The 27,517-nt window shown below is 39.0% G+C and overlaps 1 protein-coding gene across 1 annotated transcript in view; it reads left to right on the forward strand.

Moving 5' to 3' along the window:
• The window catches only part of CNTNAP2 (contactin associated protein 2), a 2,991,056-nt gene that overhangs the window by 645,679 nt on the left and 2,317,860 nt on the right, over positions 1-27,517 (forward strand). Inside the window, exon 6 of the mRNA XM_053715812.1 lies at positions 16,037-16,240. Within this exon, the coding sequence (XP_053571787.1) occupies positions 16,037-16,240 (204 nt within the window). The remainder of the gene's footprint in view (positions 1-16,036; positions 16,241-27,517) is intronic.

Below are 27,517 nucleotides of genomic sequence, written 5' to 3' on the forward strand. Positions count from 1 at the left end.
GTGCAATTCTTCAGCAGATGTCAATAGGCAGCATGTTGTCTTAATAAGCAGCACTTTGCTGAGTAGTGAGTGCAGTTCTTGTGTAATTCTATTGCTAATGCCTCGCTTATAAAATGTTCACTTTAAAAATCTTTACCTATTTATTTATCATTATTCAAACCATATCCTTATGTATTCTACAAAAACTATTAGCCGTGTTTTATTTGGAAAATTCTAATATTTTATTGAAGGGACATAATACTCATCTGCTAAATCACTTGAAACTGATGCAGTATAACTGTAAACAGCTGACAGAATATCACCTGAGCATCTCTATGTAAAAAAGGAAGATATTATACCTCACAACTTCCTTAACTCAGCAGAGTAAGTTCTGCGTAAAAAGTTAAAGGCTGTGACACACTGCAAGCGGAGTGGTGCACAACGTGTAGATGCAGCTGTGCGGCTTAGTGTGTCCTGCCTTTTCATCTCTGAGCACTCTTCTGCATCAGGTCGCATAGCTGAGTGCTGAGAGATGAAATAATTGAAATTCAGAAGCAATGCGATGCGGTGCGAAGCAGCTGCTTCACCTCGCGCCGCATCGCTTGCTGTGTGTCACAGCCTTTATAAAAAAAAATGAAGAAATTAACTTCAGCCAATCGGCATCAACAGTGCTGAGGTCATGAACTCTTTTACTGTGATCTCATTAAATTTCACTTAACTCTCATGAGATTTCATAGTAAACTTCCTTAAACTGAATAGGAAAATAACAGGAGTGTGCATGAGGCTCGCTCCTTCATACTGATTTCCTGCTTAAAGTCCTTTGCAATGGGGTGTGAATACTTAGGACATTTTGAGGTAAAATATATTTCTTGTTTACATAGAGATGTTCAGGTGATATTTTCTAGTCAGCTTTTTACAGCTATGCTTAATCACTTTCAAGTATTTAAATATTTGGGTATCATTCATGGCCCTTTAAATCTATGAAATGGCTTGTAGTATGATTAATTTAAACACAGTTGCTGTGTCAGATATTACAAACTTAATTAAAGGAATTACTGGTTAAGCACCTTTAAATTTAAAATTTACAAAAAATCTTTTATTATAGAAAGTATAACATTAGGGTAATGTACATTATTTATTTTTCAGTCTCTTGCTGTAAAATACATTTAAATATTGTAATGGTTTTTCTATATATTAATGTATATGTTAGAATGAGATTTTAAGGAAATATATGTATGTTGTTTTAAATATTGTTTAATAGATTATTAATTAAAGGGACATGAAAGCCCAATTTTTTATTTCATGATTCATATAGAGCATAAAAAAAGTTAAACTAATTTCCAATAAACTTTTATTATCATTTTTGCTTCATTCTATTGGTATTTTTTATTGAAGTAGCAGCAATGCACTATAGGGAGCTAGCTGAACACTGAACACCTGTAAGCCAAAGACAACAGGTATATATGTGCAGTCACCAATCAGCAGCTATCTCCAAAATCCTACCTAGGTATGCTTTTCAAAACATCAAATTTTATAATAGAAGTAAATTAGAAAGTTGTTTAAAAGTATATGCTTTATCTGAATAATGAAAGAAAAGTAGAGACTGCGCAAGGACAAATATACCTGGCCTTTAGGATCAACTTCAGATCAGATCGGCCGTTGCGGGGGGGGGGAGGGCAGAGGCATATTAAGGCATAGGCCAACAAGGTCGGTGCCTAGGGCAGCAGATTTTTAAGGGGCAGCAGAATTTTGAGTCCCTAGGGCCACTCTACTGAACTCAGGGCCGGGTGGCTAAATCAACCAATTACTAATGACTTAAATGGCTGGCCCGGCTATTGCTATCCTATGGGATTGTATGTGGGTGCGCATGACGTGGTGACAGTGGAGGCGGAGCTCACTTGCGCAGCCAGGCCTGGACTGAGAGGGAATGCGGTATTCTTCCTGGCTCCACCGCGTGATTGAGACTCACACAGACTACACAGTGCAGTGTGCACTACAACGTGACCACTGTGAAACAGCATATGCCTTTCTCCCTTCAATACATCTTCATTAGGCATTAAAATACTTAAATGGATTAGTCACTAAATACTTGTACATTTACTGTTTGTCTATCTGTCATACATGCAAAGAATAAGTATTTTTTGCTGAATCTATACAACTATGTGACTTAAAACACAACTGAAAATATGTTGTATGCATTTAATACATTCAGAAACAATACAAGTATATACTTTATTATGATTGTATCATGTGACTTTATCTCCTAGGATACAATTCCTAAATCTATCATAACTACTGTTGTATTTTTTAAGTACTTTTAAAGGCCAGTTTGTATATTCATTACATATTTATCCAAGCAGATATTTTGCTTAAATAACTGTCAATCACCAAAGAAGATGTTTAAGGTTAAACAACTACCTACTGACAAACTATCATACAGTGAAGGATATTTTTGTATGATATAAACACTTTAATCATCTGACTTGCAACATAATGTCTATATATATATATATATATATATATATATATATATATATATATATATGTGTGTGTGTGTGTGTGTGACCAGAGTGAATGCAAGCCCTCGTGAACATCTACTTAAAAAGAGGGGGGGGGGCAGCAGAATTTTGAGTGCCTAGGGCAGCACAAAACCTAAATACGCCCCTGGGGGGGGGGGGGGGCATGGTCATGGGCTTGGTTGGGTGGAATGGGCGTGGTGAGGGGGCGTGACCGGCGGGAGTGCTGCAATGGGGGCGTGACCGGATAGGATCAGATCATGAGTGAGCGTGGCCTTAGAGAGACAAAGAGTGGGGAGAGATAGAGGGGCAAAAGAGAGAGGGAAGAGGGGGCAAAAGAGAGGAGGAAGATGGGGCAAAAGAGAGGGGGAAGAGGGGGCAAAATAGAGGGGGGAGAGAGAGCAAAAGAGAGAGGGGAGAGAGAGCAAAGGAGAGGGGCGAGAGAGAGCAAAGGAGAGAGGGGAGAGCAAAAGAGAGGGGGGAGAGAGAGCAAAGGAGAGGGGGAGAGAGAGCAAAGGAGAGGGGGGAGAGAGAGCAAAAGAGAGGGGGAGAGAGGGCATAAAAGAGAGGGGAGAGAGAGCAAAGGCGAGGGGGAGGGAGAGAGCAAAGGAGAGGGAGGAGAGAGCAAATGAGAGGGGGGAGAGAGAGAGCAAAGGAGAGAGGGAAGAGCAAAAGAGAGGGGGAGAGAGGGCAAAAAAGAGAGGGGAGAGAGAGCAAAAGAGGGGGGGAGAGAGAGCAAAATATGTGGGGGAGAGAAAGCAAAAGAGGGGGGAGAGCAAAAGAGAGGGAAAGAGAGCAAAAGAGAGGGGGAGAGAGAAAAAGAGGGGGGAGAGAGAGCTCAAAAGAAAGGGGGAGAGAGAAAGAGAGCAAAAGAGAGGGGGAGAGAGAGCAAAAGAGAGGGGGAGAGAGAGCAAAGGAGAGGGTGAGAAAGAGCAAAGGAGAGGGAGAGCAAAAGAGAGGGGGAGGCAGAGCGGGGAGAGAGAGCTAAGGATAGAGGGAGAGAGAGCAAAGGAGAGGGGGAAGAGAGAGCAAAGGAGAGAGGGGAGAACAAAAGAGAGGGCGAGAGAGAGCAAAAAAGAGAGGGGAGAGAGAGCAAAAGAGGGAGGGAGAGAGAGAACAAAATAGGTGGAAGAGAGAAAGCAAAAGAGAGAGGGGAGAGAAAGCAAAAAACGGGGTGGAGAGAGAGCAAAAGAGAGGGGGGAGATAGCAACAGAGAGGGGGAGAGAGCAAAATAGAGGGGAGAGAGAGAGAGAGCAAAAGAAAGGGGGAGAGAGAAAGAGAAGGGGAGAGAGAGCAAAAGAGAGGGGGGCAAGAGAGCAAAAGAGAGCACAAAAGAGAGGGAGAGCGCAAAAGAGAGGGGGAGAGAGAGAGTGCAAAAGAGAGGGGGTAAGAGAGAGAGAGAGAGAGAGCAGAAGAGAGGAGGAGAGAGAACAAAAGAGAGAGGGAAGAGAGAGAGAAAGGGGTGGGACCGCTGTACTACATAAAATAGCCCATGTGCGCAGGCTTTAGGACTAGTATACAATAATACAATAACTATTATTACCAAAATTAATGGTATAGATTTTATCAACCTCACAAAAATTGAAGGGTTTGTCTCTGTGCAAACCTGTACACCAGAGGTATTATCATGTATTGCATGCTCTGCATTTGATATATTATTATTATTATCATCAATGTCATCCATATTGGAAAGACACAGCTCCATATGATGGAATAAACATAATTAATTTACTTTTTCTGTCTCAATCACTCATACTAATGCAACAAAAACAGAATATCTTGATCTGCATTATCATGAAAAAAAGAATACTATGAGGCCGATTTATTATGTTGTGAATGCAGCAGTGTCCGTGCGAGCCGTGAGGCTTGCCGGAAACATAAGTTAAGAAGCAGTGGTCTTAAGACTGCTGGGGCGCGATACGATATAGATCGCAGTTTGCGGCGCAAGCGAGGGAACCGGCGTCGCCCGCAGTTTCAGTTCGCAACTCGAGCTATCCCATATAAGTCGCCGTCAGATGCTAACGTGCCGTAAGTCTGACAAACCAGCGATGTCCAGAAATCTGCGCAAGTACAAATTTCTGGCGTCGCCAGTGACTTGCGCCACGTTAGAAACTGCCGGCACCTATAAAACCTGACTAAAGTCTAAAACACCCGCACTGTCTAACACGCCTCCCTAACATAGCCCGACAAGTCTAACACGCCTCCCTAACATAGCCCGACACGTCTAACCCTCTATCCGCTATCCCCCCTCACTAGCCTAACAATAAAAAAGCTATTAACCCCTAAACCGCCGCTCCCGTACCCCGCCGCAACCTAATAAATTTATTAACCCCTAAACCGCCGCTCCCGTACCCCGCCGCCAGCTATATTATATCTATAACCCCCTAAAGTGAGCCCCTAACACCGCCGCCATCTATATTAAAATTATTAACCCCTAATGTAAGCCCCTTACACCGCCGCCATCTCTATTAAAATGATTAACCCCTAATTTAATCTACCTACCCCGCCGCCAGCTATATTATCTATATTAACCCTAAGTATATTATAGTTAATATAGGTATTACATTATATATATTAACTATATTAACCCTAATTATATTAGGGTTAATATAGTTAATATAGTTACTATAGTATTTATATTAACTATAGTAACTCTATCTAACCCTAACACCCCTAACTAAATTTATATTAAATTAATCTAATTCATTTATAAACTAAAATATTCCTATTTAAATCTAAATACTTACCTATAAAATAAACCCTAAGATAGCTACAATATAATTAATAATTACATTGTAGCTATGTTAGGGTTAATATTTATTTTACAGGTAAATTGTTAATTATTTTAACTAGGTATAATAGATATTAAATAGTTATTAACTATAGTTAAAATAATTACCCAATTACCTGTAAAATAAATCCTAACCTAAGTTACAAATACACCTACACTATCAATAAATTTAATAAACTACAAACATCTATCTAAAAATACAATTAAATTAACTAAACTAAATTACAAAAACAAACAAACACTAAATTACAAAAAATAAAAAAAGATTACAAGATTTTTAAGCTAATTACACCTATTCTAAGCCCCCTAATAAAATAATAAACCCCCAAAATAAAAAAAATTCCCTGCCCTATTCTAAATTAAACAAATTTCAAAGCTCTTTACCTTACCAGCCCTTAAAAGGGCCTTTTGTGGGGCATGCCCCAAAGAATTCAGCTCTTTTGCATACAAATACAATCCCCCCCCATTACAACCCACCACCCACATACCCCTATTCTAAACCCACCCAAACCCCCCTTAAAAAAGCCTAACACTACCCCCCTGAAGATCTCCCTACCTTGTCTTCACCACACCGGGCCGAACTCCTGATCCGATCCGGGCGATGTCTTCCTCCAAGCGGCAAAGAAGAATTCTTCCTCCGGCGATGTCTTCCTCCAAGCGGCAAAGAAGAATTCTTCCTCCGGCGACGTCTTCCTCCAAGCGGCAGCAAAGTCTTCATTCTTCCGGCGGCATCTTCAATCTTCTTTCTTCGCTCCGCCGCCGCGGAGCATCCATCCCGGCCGACTGCTGTACTATGAATGAGGTACCTTTAAATGACGTCATCCAAGATGGCGTCCGCCGAATTCCGATTGGCTGATAGGATTCTATCAGCCAATCGGAATTAAGTTAGAAAAATCTGATTGGCTGATTGAATCAGCCAATCAGATTCAAGTTCAATCCGATTGGCTGATCCAATCAGCCAATCAGATTGAGCTCGCATTCTATTGGCTGTTCCGATCAGCCAATAGAATGCGAGCTCAATCTGATTGGCTGTTCGGATCAGCCAATCGGATTGAACTTGATAGAGTTAATATAGTTAATATAAATACTATAGTAACTATATTAACTATATTAACCCTAATATAATTAGGGTTAATATAGTTAATATATATAATGTAATACCTATATTAACTATAATATACTTAGGGTTAATATAGATAATATAGCTGGGAAGGTAGATTAAATTAGGGGTTAATCATTTTAATAGAGATGGCGGCGGTGTAAGGGGCTTACATTAGGGGTTAATAATTTTAATATAGCTGGCGGCGGTATAGGGAGATTAGATTAGGGGTTAATAATTTTTATATAGGTGGCGGCGGTGTAAGGGGTCAGATTAGGGGATAGATAAGGTAGATGACAGCGGTGTAAGGGGTTCTAATTAGGGGATAGATAAGGTAGATGGCGGCGGTTTTAGGGGCTCACAGTAGGGGGTTAGTTTATGTAGATGGTGGCGGGGTCCGGGAGCGGCGGTTTAGGGGTTAATAACTTTATTAGGGATTTCGGGGGGGGGGGGATCGCGGGTGACAGGTAGATAGACATTGCGCATGCGTTAGGTGTTAGGTTTATTTTAGAAGATCGCGGTTGACAGGTAGATAGACATTGCGCATGCGTTAGGTGTTAGGTTTATTTTAGAAGATCACGGTTGACAGGGAGATAGACATTGCGCATGCGTTAGGTGTTAGGTTTATTTTCTAGTTAGTTTAGGGAGTTACAGGGCTCCAATAGTCAGCGTAAGGCTTCTTACGGCTGCTTTTTGTGGCGAGGTGAAAATGGAGTAAGTTTTCTCCATTTTCGCCACGTAAGTCCTTACGCTGCATATTGGATACCAAACTGCTCTGGTTTGGTATACCTGCCTATGGCCCAAAAAACTACGGGCGACGGCAGAAATATACGCGCGTAACTTCTAGGTTACGCCGTATATGTGATACCAAATCAGCGTAAATATTGGCGTCGCCGGCTTTTGCGGGTGACGATTTTTATCGGATCGACCCCCTGCTCCTTAACTTATCCGCAACCTTTGAGGCGGCGGATAGCAATCATCACGATTAAATACGATCGGGATGATTGACACCCCCTGCTAGCGGCCGATTTCCTGTGAATCTGCAAGGGGCGGCATTGCACAAGCATTTCACTAGAAATGCTTGTGCAATGTTAAATGCCGACAGCATATGCTGTCGGCATTTAGTGATGTCGGGCATTTAGTGATGTCGGGCGTATCTTAATAAATTGGCCCCTATGACTTGATGGTTATATATGTAAATTATTATTATTATTATTTTATTGCCTGATGTATTAAAGTAATAGGATACATTTAACTGGAAGATAAATTTGTACAGGACTAGATTAGGAGAAGTTTTGTTGGACTAAATGAGAGAAAGTGGAAAGCATTATTACTGGGTAGAGGATACTATGGAAACAATCTTTAAGGCATAGACACAAAGTTCATAAAAAGTTTTGTAAGATGTACTTTAGTACTTATAGGTAAGTAGTGCAGACAGTGATAGAAAGACACAACAATTGTTGTGAAGTAGATGCCTCTGGTGGAGACCTTTAAAATTGCTCATAATTTGTTAATTGGTAGGCAAATAAGATGGTTTGGAGAATCCAGATAGCAATTGTAAAAGGATCAGAATATTGTGTGTTGTGCAAAAGTAGAATGTATTTTGAGATGTCTACAGATGAGTATCATAGAACATAGAAAACAATGCTGAGTATGACAACATAAAGCTGACTTCAAATGCTGCCATAAGTTTTTGTAACAACAGTGGAAAAGGATTGGTTTTTAATGTTTATACAATGATCAAAAGGAGAGACTTGTTATAGTTTAGGTCATGGGACACTGCAAATAATTAGATGTTAGCAAGACAAATACATTATATGAAGAGAGGCAGATTAGAAGAATAAGAATATAGCATAATAAATGTAGAGTTTGGTGCTAAAAAAAATTAAGACATTAAAATGTATAGAAGAAGTTCTAAGACTGATGCTTTTGATGCTCCAAAGGGCAGTGATAGAGGAAACATAGTCATATCAGAGGAGGCTATTATATACACATCCAAAAGCTATAAATAAAGTTCCATTAAAAAAAAAAAAAACATTTTTTCTTATATTTACTAACAAGCATTAGCAATTATATTTTCTTTAGATAAGACAATAGCAAAATACTATTGTTAGCAATCTAGAAGATGTTCTCATTTGTGTATGGGTGTTTTGAATTGTATATAGACAAAAAGGGATATTTTACATTACCAAACCATCTCTTGTCATTGTAGCATGTGTTTGATTGACAGCAAGCACCTTGTGTGATGTGAATGCATAAATTAGTTTCTGTCCAGTCTCTAAGTACTGATCTTGTAGTTAATAAGCTGAAGCTTGAAGTGTTTTAAAATAGTATAATGGGGGCGTGTCCAGGCGGCGGCCATAGATGGTCGCAAAATTAGAAGCTCCTGAATCCTAACAGATAATCTGCCGATTATTCAACAAACTAATGAGAAATTATAATGCTAAACTGCAGAAGCCACTGATTGAAACATTGCCAGTTCAATTGACAATACTCGAGGCGGCGGCGGCCTTATTTAATCACCCCTAGCAACCCCCCGGTATGCCAGGTGAAGCAGGTCTACTTCAACTGCTGACAATGGATGGTAGAATACACATGAATATGGATGTGACGCTCCATAAGAGGACTCAAGACCTCCTGACCACCATGGCCCAACAAATGAATAGTAACTTCACTGACCTAATAGCTTTAGCAGGGGCCCGATCATCTGAGACAGAGAGCATAGAAACGGCTATGGCGGTTATAGCAGAGCACGATCGTATGCACACCACCCCACTACCATTAGCCTCTACGAAGGAACCAGCCCAAAATCACATGCTGCTTACAGAGGATTCACATCTGAGGCCACAATTTCCTAATCGGATCATCCGGACATTACAAAACCCCAGTCCTGCAGCTATGATTAGTGTCCCTGTGCATGAGACCATTCTAGAAGGCAGATCGCTAATAGTCTGGACGGATGCGGCTGACCGTCCAAGACAAAAGATAGGAAAACACATAAACAAGAAGATTATCAGCACCTTTACACCCTCCTCCTTGTGCTTAGGAGATCAGATTGGAACGACACTGGGGACTTATATTTCTGGCTGCTCCTTGGAATTGGTGGGCTTAAAGTGCTCGGGACATTACCCACATGGACTCTCTCTTCTTCAATACCTGAACCTCCATTTCCACTGTCCTAGCTTTGATCTCACCATTACTTGGACTGGAATAGGGTGACCTCGATGCTGCTCCCACACTTGAACACATCTGATGGAAATGCATAGCTTTCTCAAGTTTTATATGCTAGTATTAAAGTTGACCCCCCAGTTTGATTTCTTTTTTTTTTTTTTTTTTTTAAATCAGCTTTATTTAGTATCAAAGTCATCATATTACATATTCGGAGACGCAGCTCCCACTTGCATAAAGAAGCTGTTCATTTTCAAGTATTTAACAGTTTAAAGTCATAATACAACCAAAGCAGTGAATATTAATCTTAATCATGTCCATTGAAATGTTCTAATAATCCTATTTTATCTGCAGATCTTATCTGTGTGATTTATTTGGTCCCAAGTATTTCTGCCAATACAATGAGTCCTCTCTGTTCATCTATTATCAGTTCCAAAGGTGATGAGCTTTATTTCTTGTTCAGTGTGTGAATGTATTGTTCCCAAAGCGCCACTATTTCAGCATATATATCCATTTGGTCCTGTTTAATATAATGATACTCCTCCAGCCCTAAGATCTCGGAAACTTTTTCTCTCCACATTAATATATCAGGTCTTTCTCTACTTTTCCAATTTTTAGCTATCAGGCATTTTACACTATTTGTCATAATAAAGAAACCTTTCATGTCAGTTTGTGTTTCAATTTCGGGGGTTTATTTAAAAGCAAGATCAAAGGATCTAAAGAAAATCATGTTCCTAATATGTGTTCTATGTCTGTGATAATTTGTCTGCAAAGATCATGAATAGAGGAGCACCACCACCATAGGTGAGCTATGTCGCTTCCTACATGTCCACAGCGCCAACATCTATTTTCCATCTTATGAAACAAACAATGGAGTCTGTGGGGTGTGTAATACCACCTATGTAATATTTTAAGGTTGACAGTGAAGTTAGAAGATGCTGATGTTTTTAGTGTATATTAAAAAAAAATTGAACAAGTCTGTGGTAGTATGATAACTCCCAAGTCTCTTTCTCAATTTTCCATGTAGCGATGGACATGCCCTGGTTGGATTTGGGTCAATAACTTATAATTTGGTACGTGGCCTTGTCATGTTTTTGGCTAATGGGTTTCTTGTGAAGAAATAATGTGTTCTGTAGTATGTTTAGCAGTGAGTGAATCAATGCAACCATTGTTGCACTAATGTTTGTTGTGATTTGATTTGTTTGTTGTCTATAAGGAGGTATGCAGGTAAGTCTACAGCTTTCCCCATCGTCTGATGTTCAGTTACAAAATTAGTTAAGTCTATTACTCCGTTTTTGATCATTGATGTTAAAGGAGAAGGTTAAGAAGATATAAAAGGGAATTGTTTAAGCGCTGTTTTCCAAGTTTCAAGGGTCTCTAAAATCATTGGATTAGTAGTTTTTGTGGTGTTATGCTTATTGTTAAATGACCAGCATATTTTGCTAATTCGTGAAGTTAGAATACAATCTAAGTCTATTTGTACCCATTTTTTATGGGATGGGAGTGAGTATAGATCTAAAATCCTTTGTAGGAATATAGCGGTTCGGTATGCCTGTAAGTTAGGCATGACTAAGCCTCCTTGAGATTTATGTAGCATCATGATATGTTTATTTATTCTAGGGTGCTTTCTGTTCCATGTGAAATCAGCAAAGGCCTTTTGCAGGGATATGACTTAGGTTTTGGGAAGAGGGATTGGGAGAGTTTGTAAAAGGTATAGAATACTAGGGAATATGTTAATTTTTATTAAATTAATTCTACCTGTCCATGATATGTTCTTATTTCTTCATCTGGATAGGTCGTTAGTTATCTTTTCCCTCATAGGTATGTAATTACTTTTAAATATATTGTCTACCGCTGGTGTGAGGTTAATTCCTAAATATTTAAGAGATGGAGAACACCATTTAAAGGGTGTACAAAATAGGGAAAGAAGAACACAGTGCATCCGCGATTCCCAGCATCGTTTTATTCATAGACACAGATACACATGAAATGCCACACATACAAGATATATGTTTAAAAACGGTACTTAGCCCACTGGCTTGAAGAGACAACCTCCTTTGGACGCATACAGCTGGAGTCTCGTGAATTATCGGCTGCTCTGCACGGTTTTGTACAGCTCACCTCATCACATCAAGGACATAGTCAAGCTACAGTTTGTGTACCTAGAACTAAACAGCCTCTTGCAAGATCGGAGCTAAGTGTACACCAATATTAATATAACGAACATTGTTCACTATTGTTTAACTTGGGACTGAACACTTTCTACATATTGTGAATCCTTGGTTAATTAGTCTGGACTGAGTTATTGATTTTTATGATACAGTATAACCTACTCCAAGTGTGGTTAACATAAACATTATCTGCATTATTTACCGATATATTATAATTAAGATATAGTGTGTATGGCATGTTTTTACTTTTTATACATTAACATAGGTTCTGAATATTTATAGGTGTGGAGCCACATATCGGTGTATTTAATTACCTCAGATTCAATCATTAGGATAGCTTGAACGTTGGTACACCTGTTCTCTTTAGCGCTGTATTCAATTGTTCCTATTACCATTTAAAGGGTGTGATTTTTTTTTTACTTTTTCAGTTGTTTTCTCGTCAAGAGTTATATTCAGTATTTCTGATTTGGACAAATTTTTTAAGAAATTGGAGTGTTCTTGAAAAGTTTGTAGTTCACTAAGTATTGTCGGTAAAGATTATTCAGGGTTAGTGATCATAAATAAAATATCATTGGCGTATAATGATATAGTGTATGTATGGTCTCATATTTTCAGTCCTTTTATGTGTGTGTTCTGTCTAATTTTTGCTGCTAGAGTTTCTATTACACATGCAAACAACAAGGGGGATAGAGGGCATCCCAATCTGGTACCATTCATTATATTAAAGGGTTCTGAGAGAATTCCATTAAGGGAGATTCTTGTACTTGGTTGACTATATAATGCAACCCAGTTTGATTTCTATATTGAGGAATATGCTATCCTACATTGGTTATGAGATGTTATGTTCCATTGACAGGGTGACTATTAAGCTACAGTTTTAGTGAAATTATAATTGTTTTGCATACTAGTAGTCCCTATTCATGTTCCCCTCTCCACTTATTTAACTGCTAATGTAAACATAAATATTTGGTGGGTTATTGGAAGTATTATCACTATGGGACAGTTGTACTATTTAAGTTATTTCATAATTGTTTTTCCTTTTATTTATTCAATAGCCTTGTAATATGCTATAAATTAACAGTTCTTCAAACTACACCTAGGGACCCCTGGTGGACACCTACCCTTAAGATACTTAGCTCCTATTTGTAAAACTTTTAGGGTTTTCCCCCTATAGTATACCATATCAAATAAGATTGCTGAATTCACTAGTTAAAACAACCGGCACTATATTACAGAGTTAGGACTATATATTCATATGAAACCAAGCTAGCTCTTAATTTTTAGATGAAATATATTAACCTTATTACCATTCAGCATTCAGCTGTTGTTCTACCTGGGTGTACCTACCTTCTTTATAATACATAAAAAGAGCTCTTCTTTTGGAATATCCTGAGGTATTACTACCCCTACAGGGAGTGCAGAATTATTAGGCAAATGAGTATTTTGACCACATCATCCTCTTTATGCATGTTGTCTTACTCCAAGCTGTATAGGCTTGAAAGCCTACTACCAATTAAGCATATTAGGTGATGTGCATCTCTGTAATGAGAAGGGGTGTGGTCTAATGACATCAACAACCTATATCAGGTGTGCATAATTATTAGGCAACTTCCTTTCCTTTGGCAAAATGGGTCAAAAGAAGGACTTGACAGGCTCAGAAAAGTAAAAAATAGTGAGATATCTTGCAGAGGGATGCAGCACTCTTAAAATTTGCAAAGCTTCTGAAGCGTGATCATCGAACAATCAAGTGTTTCATTCAAAATAGTCAACAGGGTCGCAAGAAGCGTGTGGAAAAACCAAGGCGCAAAATAACTGCCCATGAACTGAGAAAAGTCAAGCGTGCAGCTGCCAAGATGTCACTTGCCACCAGTTTGGCCATATTTCAGAGCTGCAACATCACTGGAGTGCCCAAAAGCACAAGGTGTGCAATACTCAGAGACATGGCCAAGGTAAGAAAGGCTGAAAGACGACCACCACTGAACAAGACACACAAGCTGAAACGTCAAGACTGGGCCAAGAAATATCTCAAGACTGATTTTTCTAAGGTTTTATGGACTGATGAAATGAGAGTGAGTCTTGATGGGCCAGATGGATGGGCCCGTGGCTGGATTGGTAAAGGGCAGAGAGCTCCAGTCCGACTCAGACGCCAGCAAGGTGGAGGTGGAGTACCGGTTTGGGCTGGTATCATCAAAGATGAGCTTGTGGGGCCTTTTCAGGTTGAGGATGGAGTCAAGCTCAACTCCCAGTCCTACTGCCAGTTTCTGGAAGACACCTTCTTCAAGCAGTGGTACAGGAAGAAGTCTGCATCCTTCAAGAAAAACATGATTTTCATGCAGGACAATGCTCCATCACACGCGTCCAAGTACTCCACAGCGTGGCTGGCAAGAAAGGGTATAAAAGAAGAAAATCTAATGACATGGCCTCCTTGTTCACCTGATCTGAACCCCATTGAGAACCTGTGGTCCATCATCACATGTGAGATTTACAAGGAGGGAAAACAGTACACCTCTCTGAACAGTGTCTGGGAGGCTGTGGTTGCTGCTGCACGCAATGTTGATGGTGAACAGATCAAAACACTGACAGAATCCATGGATGGAAGGTTTTGAGTGTCCTTGCAAAGAAAGGTGGCTATATTGGTCACTGATTTGTTTTTGTTTTGTTTTTGAATGTCAGAAATGTATATTTGTGAATGTTGAGATGTTATATTGGTTTCACTGGTAAAAATAAATAATTGAAATGGGTATATATTTGTTTTTTGTTAAGTTGCCTAATAATTATGCACAGTAATAGTCACCTGCACACACAGATATCCCCCTAAAATAGCTATAACTAAAAACAAACTAAAAACTACTTCCAAAACTATTCAGCTTTGATATTAATGAGTTTTTTGGGTTCATTGAGAACATGGTTGTTGTTCAATAATAAAATTAATCCTCAAAAATACAACTTGCCTAATAATTCTGCACTCCCTGTATACCCAATGTCATCTTGACCAAATGCCCCAATAACAGAAAACTAGGTGTAAGCAACCTTCATCATAACATGGAGCCGGGACCCTTACATGAGGTTTTCAAACATTTACACCCATCCCATAACAGTTAACTGTTAAATGGTAACTAAATGGTAACTACTACCATCCATTCATAACTTTTCATTTTATTTCCCTAATTTACAGATTAGCTGAGATTTCACTTTGCTTGATGTTTTCACTTGTTGTACATGATTTACATTATTTATCAGAAGCTAGATAACTTATTTTATCAGTGGGTGTTAGAAAAAGGCACTGTGTGGAAACTGTAAATATATATGTATATGCTTATTTATATATATATATATATATATATATATATATATATATATGTATATATATATATATATATATATATATATATATATATATATATATATATATATATATATGCAGTATATATATATATATGTTAATATATGTATATACACATATAAACACATAAATATATATCTATATATTCATACACATATATATTTAAACTTTGCTACCCAACTCTTCACGACTTACCCCCTTCACTGCCCTAAGTTCTGTGCCGTGTCTATTGGCATTAGAACGAGGCTCCCATTGAAACCTATGGAAGCACACTTTCATGAGCACAAAGCTTCCATGCAATGCAAACACGAGGTTGTGTTCATATTGCGCTGGTATTACTGAGTGGAGAGCAAATATTTTGCTTGAGAAAGCACAATTTTGGCTCCACTCATAATCCAGCCCTTGGGGAAAAATAAATGATGTTTAAAATTATTGTGAGATTACTATTAGATAAAGCCACTTACATATTTTTATTATAGTTTTTTTTTTCTTTTTCTTAAAATCTCTGTTTCTATAGTATTTTCCAACTTAGTAAACATAGTACTTAAAGTCTATATCAATGTTTTGTATGTGTCTGAGCTTTGACTATAAGGCATTTAGCTTATTGGCTGCAAACAAGTATTCCAACACACTGTCCCATTTCTGGCAGATAAGAATCTATTGCATCTGCAAGTGGCTAAAATCAAACTGGTAAATAAAAAAAATAAAAAATTGAGTTTTGAAATTTGTATGATCCATTCTTGCTGTTAATATATGAATAACAACATATACAGCCCAGCTATTCCCAATATAAAGTTGTAGACTATCTACCACAATTCAGAAAAAGTGAGCAATGCTTTTATATGAAGTTCATGACATGAAATGCCTTTAAATTTTTCAGCAACATTTTTTTTTTTCATTTCATGATTCTGACAACAGACTTACAATAGCTTTACTGTACATTAATAACGTTTTTCTTTTCTTTAATAGGGGCCGATGTCATCAATTTTGATGGTAGCGCTGGTTTATCATATCGATTCAAAAACAAGAAGATGAAAACTCTAAAAGATGTCATCTCTCTAAAATTCAAGAGTTCAGAAAGTGAAGGAGTACTCTTTCATGGGGAAGGGCAGCAAGGGGACTATATCACGTTGGAACTGAAGAAAGCAAGACTCGTCCTCCAGTTAAACCTAGGTAAAAACTGCATAAATATATCAGGGAAAATGGTCAATTTTTACAGAGTTCTACAGAGGAATGTTCTCTTGATTAGATGCAAGAACTATTTCATTCGTTGTTCATATTTGGAAATTACATTTCTTATATAGAGTTTAATTTAGTGGCACATACAAATGATAAAAAAGAAAAATTAAATATATCTAAAAAATAAGTACATTAAACACCTTGTAATTGCCAAAACATTTCTATTGTTTTGTTAAGAATAAAATATCAAATGTTAAGAATAAAATATCAAGTCTACACATTTTCAAAACAAATTGACATCTTATTTTCTGCACTTGTTTTTCAATAGCTAGACTCCACCCACCTCTAGCCTTATTTGGATGAGCCAATCCAGGCTTGAATGCACAGACAAAAAAGGTAGCAATGGTCATTCTGTTAATATAGACAGCATTGCTTTGCAGTTGTTATCTGCTAAAGCTAGTTAAATATATGTAGCAGGGTTAGCCTTGGGAAATCTACAGTGTGCATTTCTAGTTTTGATAATAAGAAGATTCACATTTTTTAGAGCTAAATTACATGAAAAGTTTGCAAAATAGATGGTGGAAGTATTTAGCAATGTTGTTTTATAATTAAATCTTAATGTTTTTATTGTCCCTTTAATATTAAAAATATAACAAATTGTTTGTAATAACTGCAAATATTTAAATAATGCATACTAGACCTCAATCATTGAATATATCTATTGAGTTAGTTATATTTTTAGAAAATAAAATAGGTTTCTCAGATCAATATTGTGCAACAAACCAAACCCTTATAAACCCTTGGGTGTTCAATGCAAATAATATGAATTCATTGTGCATTTGTTTACCTGTAACCATAGTAACTTCAGTAAAATCAAAATAAACTAGTGCATGCAAGTAAACTATAGCTTATCATGAGTCAACTAGGCCTATTTATCATATGTCTGTCGGACCTGATCCGACAGTGCTGATCAGGTCCGACAGACATCGCCGAATGCGGAGAGCAATACGCTCTCCGTATTCATCATTGCACCAGCAGCCCTTGTGAGCTGCTGGTTAAAAGCTGCCCCCTGCAGACTCGTGGCCAATAGGCCGCCAGCAGGGGCTGTCAATCAACCTGATCGTACTTGATCGGGTTGAATTCCAGCGATTCCTGTCCGCCTCATCAGAGCAGGCGGACAGGGCTATGGAGCAGCGGTCTTTAGGATCGCCAGAAAGACGGGCCCTCAAGCTCCGTACGGAGCTTGATAGATAGGCCCCAACATGTCTGCAAGGACATGGAACAAGTGCAGGCCCATAAAAAAGTATTGTTAGCATTTTTCTTGGACCATTACAATAGTTAACCGTTAAATAGAACACATACTACAGTTAGTATTTTATCATTAGCATATACTTATTGTATATGGAATATTATGGGGGTTTTTTTAGTCGATGTGTTGGAAATTGATACCGTCTAAAAGATCTGTATTTCATTATGCACTGAAATATCTCATACTTTTAAAAGAAACTATTTTCAACATTTTGGGATATATTATGAGTTGCAAGCTAAGTGTAGCTTATGAGCGATATGGGGTATTTCGCAGCTTTTTGCGCATGACGGAAATAGCGTGCGTATTATGAGTGGAAAGTAAAAGCGTTCACTTGAGCTCAATCAACTTAAACGCGCATCAGGTTAGTGCGACTTCACAGCTCTGGATAACGTTTTACACCAGACAAAAAAGTGGCACAAAACACTGTACACCCCTGTAAGATGCAGATCATCACCCTTAAAGTGACACGAACATGCTCTTAAAAAGTAAGTTTAACCTGAGGAGGTGGTTGGGTCAAGCAATGCCTCCAATTGTTCCCCCATGTTTTGGAGGAACAAGTGACCCATAATTTTAAAGATGGGTGCCTGTCCTTTCATATGATGGGTCACATATTTCTCTAGCATAAAAAAGGTGGAGATAAAGCCTCTGTTAGAGATGCCCTCCCCTTCAGAAAAACAGTGCCTTTAAGTGCATCTATTGCCACTTTAAGCAATCACCTACATCTTTAAGGGGTATGTGACCCTTATGTGAAACAGGGAATGGCCTTCTTTTAAATGAGGGGGCACATCCCCCTCTAAATCTCAGGTGATCACCATGGTAATGCTGCAAGGTCACACATGTGCAGTGTTTGTTGAGGAAGAGAGGACACTTTCAGAGAACCTATCCCCACTTAAGACACAGAGAGATATGAAAACAGAGTGGTATTAAAACACAGAGAAGAACCTACTCTTTCCAATGTGGGGTCTTTTACCACTAGAATTGCCATAAATTTGGCAACCACCTATCTAATCTATTTACTGTATGGGGGCAGTGGCTCCAAAGAAGCCACTATCCCCTAAAAACAGCATACAACACATAAGAACACAATACCGCTCACATAAAAAGAAAAGATTACTCATTTTTAAAATACGGGACTCATGTCCCTTTAAATAGCGGGTGATGAGGGCGGAGCCTGGAGGAGCTAAGGAATGGAAGTGTAGGTGAAGAGCTCCGTGCAGCATATAGGGCATATTAGTTAAAAGAGTGATGTAGGAGGTAGGAAAACAAGCAAAAGAGGAGCCACAAGTGAGGAGTAACATCAGCCATAATTCTAAGCAAGTCGCAACCCCTCGGCAATAAATAGCCTTATAGCGGAGGTGAGAGCAGCAGCAGCTCAGCCGCCATTGTTACAGCCCACGTGGCGCCGCTTGCGACACGGCTCTCAGAGAGAGGATGCCCAGCTGAACGGAGGTGACCGGAGGAGTAAGCAGAAGAGACACCTAAGTTTGCCGACACTAAGTAGGAGTGGGAGAGCAGTGAAGGGAGATTGGAGGATTGAGAGAGAATGGCACCTGCAGCTCCTAAGCACCGGAACAGGTACATATGAAGGGCTGAACTATAATGATGAAATAGTCTGGGCAATCCAGCTGCCTGACCTGTGGTGAGCCTGAGGGGTAGGGGTGAGGGGGACATATCTGCCCAATATATAAGGGGCTTTTGCAAGACAGAGGGACACTGATCCTAAAGGCACGTAGCAGAAAGACAGGCCCATACGCGAGGTAGCAGATCAGGTCACGTGGGAAGCCATCTTCTTTTATTATATATCTGCATGCCCTGGCCTCTGCCCCTCTGCAGCCACGGGGAGGTTAACAATGACACCGCTTTGTGGATAGTGAAGCTGGTGAGCCACATAGAAGCCATGACTGGAAAAGTTGCCAGTTGAACTTTGCAGCACCAAAGATCTAAAAGTTTATTCAGGAATGCAGGGGCTGACAGCTTGATTATGCAAATTAGTAGAGGCCATGCAGATGATACAAATCCAGATACTTCATAAAGATTGTATGAGAACTTATCTATTACACTCCTTGCCAGACATTACTGCTCTCTAGAGACTTCATTATGCCCCTTTAATACCAAGCAGCACAATATATATAGAGGAAGAGTTTTTGCGACATATTGGCCTGTTAAAAGTATACTATATACAGGAAGGTGTTTGAGGAATTACTATATACATCTTTGGCAGGCATAGAGACTCTGACACTCTGTCTATAGAAGGACACTCTGTTCCCCTGAAAAATAAAATTAGTATACCACGCACCACATCTGACAGGGATACAGGGGCAGGCTAAGATGGCGGCCAGAAAAAATAACAAAACGCCTTCACTAAATAAACAATCTACAGCTAACCTCTTCTTTAAACCCTTGAAAGGAGATAAATTAACGGATATTCAAACACAAGATTCAGATGAAGAAGGGGAGGTAGAGGAAGGCGCTAAGGAAAAATTGGAAGATTCAAGGCCCTTAACCAAAGCAGATTTGGATCACCTGGTTTCCAAGCAGGACATTAATGTCAATTTTGAGAGACTGATAGAAAAAATGGAAACTTTGCAAAACTCTGTAACTAACAGCATAACGGAATTAAAACAAGAGATAGTGGACTTGGGTTCACATGTAAACACTCTAGAGGAAAATGGTGACTCAATTGTGGAGGATCTGAACGCAGTAACGGATAAAGTTACTTCTCAACAATCAGAAATAGAAGATATTTACGACAAACTAGAGGATCTGGAGAATCGCAGCCGAAGATCTAATCTCAGATTAAAAGGAGTCCCAGAATTGATAGGCCCTAAAGACCTGAATACATATTTGCTCAATCTCTTCCGGAGCATCACTGGGTCGGGAGGAGAGGGCACATAGGGCACTTCGGCCTAAACCGAAGGGAGACGAACCACCCAGGGATATCATCATCAAGATGCTGCGCTTTAAGGAGAGGGAAGAAATACTGGCAGCGGCGAGGAAGAATCCCACCTTTAAGTACCAGGGGAACATCATCCAGTTTTTTCAGGACTTATGCCTAAGGACCCTACAAAGAAGGAGTTCCCTAAGACCGCTGACTTCCTTGTTAAGGAAAAATCAAGTACCATATAGATGGGGCTTCCCGTTTGCTCTCCATATAACATGGGAAAACAGGACATTCTCTATCAAAGATCCTCGAGAGATACCAGAAATCTGTTGTAGGATGAAGATGGACCCTCCAGCTGCACTACAGCAGGATGCCACTCCTATTCAACCCAGTCAGGGGAGAAGCCCTCGTCAAAAGCAATGGTCTAGGATACCAGAGAAGAAGCGGAAGACCTGATCACACAAGTTTATGGAGGAGTTTTCTTTTCTTCATTTTTTCTTTTTTCCCTCTTCTGCTGAAAGATGGGGGAATACTGCTTTTTATTTTCTCTTTTTTCCCTCTTTATGAACTCAATTTGGCTGAAGCAAAGGGGATGGCTCTGAACTACCGGGGCTTACAAGGACACATTTAAAGAACCAGATAAGTACAATGATATTATGCAAATGTTTTGTTTTCCAGGTTTTATAGGTTCCTAGTACATAAGAAACGGAGGAGAGGGGGAAAGATGTTTATCTTTTTGGGCCTGCTCTGGGGGACTAGCTCCACAGACAAGATGATTATGACTGTAGACATGGACATATCTCCTTAATGTATCCCCCTCTCCACATAGCAGGTATCAAGGAAGGACAATTCATTGCAACTTTTAGGCCTGCTACAGTGCATGTTTAAAATAATCTTAAATTGTTTTGTTTTACATCCAGAAAGGCAAACCTCATTGTTATGTTTTGATTTCTCTTTCTTTTTATTCTTACCTATACTTCAGATGTATACTATGCCATAATGATTAAGCAATGCTACTGACTGCACATAGGTATACAAAGTGTTGAAATCCTGAAGGGATTATCAAAGTTTTTGTTGCTATGTTTACATTTTTTTGTTGTTTCATTTATGTTTTTTTTAAACCAGGTGTTTCCTAACAGGTGTAACAAAGGGAGGTTAGGGAAGTCTAGACGTAAGAGGAAAATACAGGTATCAGGGAATACGGTTGGTAGGAAGATTTTCGGGGGGTTGGATAGATTTTCTAAGATAAGATATATTAAGAGGATGGAAAGGAAGATGAAAGGGATTGATGATGTCACATAATATAAAACTAATTTCCCATAATGTTAGGGGCTTAAACACAGATACTTAAAGACGGACGGCAATGACACAGTACCTGAGATTAAAAGCAAACATTATATTTCTTCAAGAAACGCACTTCTTGGCGCAGACAATTCCTAGATACTGGACACAGCAGTTCCCCCATCATTTCCACTCTACTACAGAAACAAAAAAAAGAGGGGTGACAATCCTAGTACACAAATCTTTAGATTTTATACTAGACAGTGAAATTAGGGATACGGAAGGTAGATTTGTGATAGTTAGAGGCACAATTCAGAACACTAAGGTTACTTTGTGTAATGTATATGCACCCAACGAGACACAAAATGCTTTCTTTGAAAAAATCTCGCAACATCTAACCCAGTGGTCGCAAGACAGAATAATCTTAGGGGGAGACTTTAATGTATCCATGACCTCTTACTCTGGAGGGGAAATGAAGAGACAGTCAAATAAACAACATCAACATAATTCAATAGTTAAGTCAATTAGGGAATCCCTGGGAGCGCACAACCTCATGGACTCGTGGGAGGCAGTGGGTAACTCTACACATGAATACACATATTACTCACCAGCACATAACTCCTATTCTACCCTTGACTATATTTTTGTGAGTCAAATATTGATTCCTAACTTAGTTGCATCAAATACGCAGGCGTGCGTGTGGTCTGATCACTCCTTAGTAATTCTAGAACTAGCAGGCATTTTACATTTTACTCGCCCAAGGTCATGGACATATAACCCAACACTCCTTAGGAACCCAGCGGTATACGAAAGGATTAGAATAGCATTGAGGGAATATTGGCAGGTTAACGTTGGATCTACGGGGGACCCGTTAGTGGTCTGGGCTGCACACAAACCTGTGTTGAGGGGCTTGCTTATTAAAGAAAAATCAGTGATAGTAAGACAATCAACACAAAAAGTGAACACACTCCAGAGGGAGGTAGAAACACTAGAGTGAGAGCAAAGACGTACTTTAGCCTCGGGAACGTACAAGTCCCTTCAATATAAACGAAAAGAAATATCCACAATTCTAAAAGAAAATTCAATTAGGGCTGCTTTGAGATTGAGGGCACATTACTATGTATATGCAAATAAGCCTGATAAATACTTGGCATATAAGTTGAGGGAGAGAACCAAATTGTTTGCTATACCCTCTGTATACAGACAGGACGGGGCTCCCACTTCTAACCCCCAAGAGATAACAGAAGCTTTTGCACAATACTATGAGAATCTTTATGATGGAAAAAAGGTAGCTCCGGGGGATCTCACTCGGCAGACAAATGAACTTTTAGGACAGGCTAAACTAGCGTTGATCCAGGATTCGGACCTTGAAGTACTTAATAAGGACATTACAGCTATGGAAATACTGACAGTAATCAGAGACCTTAAAACGGGAAAAGCACCAGGCCCAGATGGTTTGACGGGGGAATACTATAAATTATTTAAGAGAGAGTTACTACCCCATTTGTTGACTTTTTGCAATGGTATACTAGCGGGAGGGAAACTACCTAAAGATATGTTACAAGCTAAGATAGTGGTGATACCAAAAGTAGGGAAAAACCCGAAATATTGTCAAAATTATAGGCCCATCTCCTTGATTAATACAGATCTCAAGATATTCACTAAAATTATAGCTAACAGACTTAAATTGATTTTACCAACATTAATTCATAAAGATCAAGTTGGATTCATTAAGGATAGGGAAGCCCCAGACAATGTGAGAAGAATTTTGACTCTAGTAGATTACTTAAAACAGACTACGACGCCATCACTACTTCTATCACTTGACGCGGAAAAGGCGTTCGATAGGGTAGACTGGTCCTATATGTTTAAAGTCCTGGAAAGTATGGGTTTTAAGGGGGCATTTATGAAGGCACTTACTGCTATATACTCAAGGCCGACGGCGGTGGTGGGAGCAGCAGGATACATCTCAAGGTCCATTGATATTTTAAACGGGACCCGTCAAGGGTGCCCACTCTCGCCACTTTTATTTGCCATCAGTATAGAACCACTAGCAGCACTTATTAGACAATCAGTGGATGTGTCTGGGGTACGGGTGACCAACGACGAATATATATTGACATTATTTGCGGATGATGTCTTACTGACGTTAACCAGACCCTTGATTTCTTTACCTAACCTGTATAATATATTAGGAAAATTTGCAGAAATTTCAGGTTACAAAGTTAACCTGGATAAATACGAGGCTTTGCCGATCTGCCTCCCAGCACATACAAAGAAGTCGACAGAATTGAATTTCAATATCACATGGGCAAAAACTCACATCACTTATTTAGGGATCAAGATGAATAGCACCTTCTCAGATCTATATAGATTAAATAATGTACCCCTATATAAAGCTATCAGAAGAGATCTTAATAACTGGAAAAAGGGCAGATTCTCATGGTACGGGAGACTCATGGCACTAAAAATGAATGTCCTACCCAGGATTTTGTATCTTTTTAGAACTCTGCCGATTGGGATCCCCCTAGCAGATCTAAACGCCTTACAAGCAGATTTATTTCGGTTCCTGAGAGGAGATGGGAAAGCAAGAATAGCGTCACAGATACTGAAACAACTTAGACAGATGGGGGGAGTGGGGGTCCCGAACCTGGTGGACTATTACCAGGCCTCCAGGCTGGCACAATCTGTCATTATGGAGAAAAATTTTCAGGGGGTTATCTGGCCAAAAATAGAGGCGGATATTGAAGGTTGTGAGAGCTCAGCAGATATTTTATGGGATCCCTTATGGAACACAAAAAAACTTGCATACAGATCACCAGTGACACAGGAAGCATTACACACCTGGCACAAGTTAACCAAACAGATAAATTTATTTAGCCCTTACTCTCTATTACTACCCTTAAAGTTTCTGTTACCTATGGATCTTAGAAAAGCAGTGGGAAAATGGGAAAATAAGGGTCTTTATAGGGTTGCAGATTTCCTGAGTGGGACATCAATCCTTACATTTAACCAGATTAGGGATAAAATCCTACCATATACACTGAACTGGTTTCTTTACCTGCAGATTTCATCTGCTATCTCTAAATACAGGGCAAATAGATCAAACCAATCTTTCACCGCTCTAGAAAAGATATGTAGCACAGAATCTAGGGAAAAACATGTTATATCTCAGATATATTTGGTGCTACAAGGAAAGAAAACTACCCTTAAGTCTCCCCTTATGGAGAGATGGGAGAGAGATGTGAGAGAGGTGAGAGAACAGAAAAATTGGGAAAAGATTATATCAGACACTGGGAAGGGGATACTTAGTGCAGATATGAAAGAAAATTGTCTGAAGGTAACCTTTAGGTGGTACCTTACGCCGGAAAGGACAGCTCACATTCCCACTATGAATAGTGCCCTTTGCTACAGAGGGTGTGGGGAGCGAGGGACGTACAGACATATGTGGTGGTACTGCTCACGAGTACTACCACTCTGGGATAGGCTTTCGAGGCTAATTAGTGATACATTGGATGAAAGAATCAAATTAATGATAACTCAGGCACTTCTGCACGAAAAGGTGGGTACACTGAACTCTGCGATCAACACTTTTATTAGGACACTTTGTACATGCCAACGTATATGCATAGCCAGACACTGGAAGGTGACTGCGCCGGGATGGGCGGAGGTATTGGATAAGATAAAAGATATCTATATCATGTCAGAATTAGCAGCATGGGCACAAGGGAACACGGAGCAGTTTCAGAAAGTATGGTTTTACTGGATCTTGAAAGGCCACACCAATTCACACACCACTCAAGAAAGAGATGAGAGAGAAAGTTCAGGAAGGTAGGGTAGATAAGATAGGTACAGGGAGAATCCTTTACGTATTGGTAACTCATATCTAGAAAGACCGGACATTCTTGACCTCTAGTATAGTTCAGCTGACCAATTCTTCTTCCTCTTAAACGGAGAGATGACAAAATAATAGATTAAAACAATCAGTGGGACACCTGAGGAGATGGGAAACACCTGGAGGGGGAAGGAGGGAGGGTAGGGGGAGTTAAGTGTTTTAGTTTTTGATGTTCTGTTAACTATTTGTCTTTATAAAGGGGATGGAGGTATGAGACCTGCCAGACCCAGTATGTTGAGAAATGTACACTTGACGTCAGTGAGGGGATGTCACAGTTTTATCTGTTTGATATAAGTGTATACGGTGATCCACCCTTTTTTAATGCCTATGATTTGTATGTTGTTCATCAGAAATTCAATAAAAAATATTTCAATTAAATAGCGGGTGATTGCCATAGAAATGACAATCACCTGTTATACAGGTGCCTTTTATTATGCTATTGGCAATAAAAGTGGCCTTACTACTCCACAATAAGCACTACAGTGGGACAAGTGACATCTATTTTGAAAAAGGAGAGCCCCTCTTTCAAAGAACGGGTCACATGCCCAGGTGGCTATCAGCTGACGACCATGCCCTTAGTGATAACCTGACAGAACAATAAGCATATGGAACTACATCAAGGGGGGTGGGGGGGTATATGGCCTAATTTCTAAAAACGCTAGGTCTGCTTTAAAAAAAAAAAAAATATAACAAAGTTATAATTTGTGTGGGTACCTAACAGAAAAAAAAGGTTATATTTTTGTGAAATTGCAATAAGCGCCAAACAATTAAAAACTGCTCCAGGGGGTATGTGTGAAAATTGCTCTGCACCTATGGGGTAAAGGAATTTGGACAGGGGCATTATTGGTATTGTGGTATTTGTGTTTGTTGGGTTATAGATTAGGCTAATTTGTATTAGTGTTTATTATTACTTTTTAAATATTGATTGAGCAGAAAGTATTTGTATCTGTTTGGTGATGTTGCCTCCTAATATAATCCAATATGACAATATGACAGCACAAAACCAATGTTATATTTTAAAACCTTTTGAGATTTGGGCATCTACTTATCAAAGAGTCAACTATGGTGCATTCGCGGGCGTCAATACGCTCTCCATAATTATCAAAAAACCTGTCAAAAACACGCGCGTCAAGTACGGTACGAAGAGGATCAGACTGGTGTTAACTAACAGTCATTGATGTCGCAGCTATTCAGGCTTTTTCCAACTTTATTTATATCATTTCAGTACAGTCCACGAACATAGCACATTTCTTGACAGCACATTATTGTATATAGATATTGTAATTTTTTTTGTTTAAATCGACTTTTAAAGATAGCGACATATTCTTAGCAAAATGGAGAGGGAATTCGAGTTATTTTTAAAATTGTATATACATATTTTAGTATGTATATACACACACATATAAGTTGCAAATATAACGTAATCAGATTATCATATGTATTTATTTCAAATCTATCGCTATTTGAAAAGGATAGGAAATAAAATATTTAATTTACAATAGTGGGAGCTAGCTGCTAATTGAGACTGTTATGTAGTTCTTTTGTTGTCTCTGTATATCTATTATTGCGACAATTCAAGTGCAAAACTGTGTACAAAATATGTAATCCCTGATTTTTAAAGAGTGTCAAAGTTGGAGCATAATCCATCCAAAGCACTTTTTTATCCCTATATCTAACAATGCATTAAATGTAGATCAATAATATATTTGTATTCATTTTTAAGGGTATACATATTTAATAATGCTGTACATTGAGTTTTATTAGGTGATATGCTTCACTATAGCAACATTGAACATAAGATTTCAGTTTTCCGATTCCCATTGACTACTATAGCATCCGACCTCTAATGCGGCGGATTAAAAACTAGATACGCAGCGTTGGATAAGACGCGAGCGTAAGTGTTCA

This window comes from Bombina bombina, chromosome 5, assembly GCF_027579735.1.
Source record: "Bombina bombina isolate aBomBom1 chromosome 5, aBomBom1.pri, whole genome shotgun sequence".
Classification (NCBI taxonomy): Eukaryota; Metazoa; Chordata; class Amphibia; order Anura; family Bombinatoridae; genus Bombina; species Bombina bombina.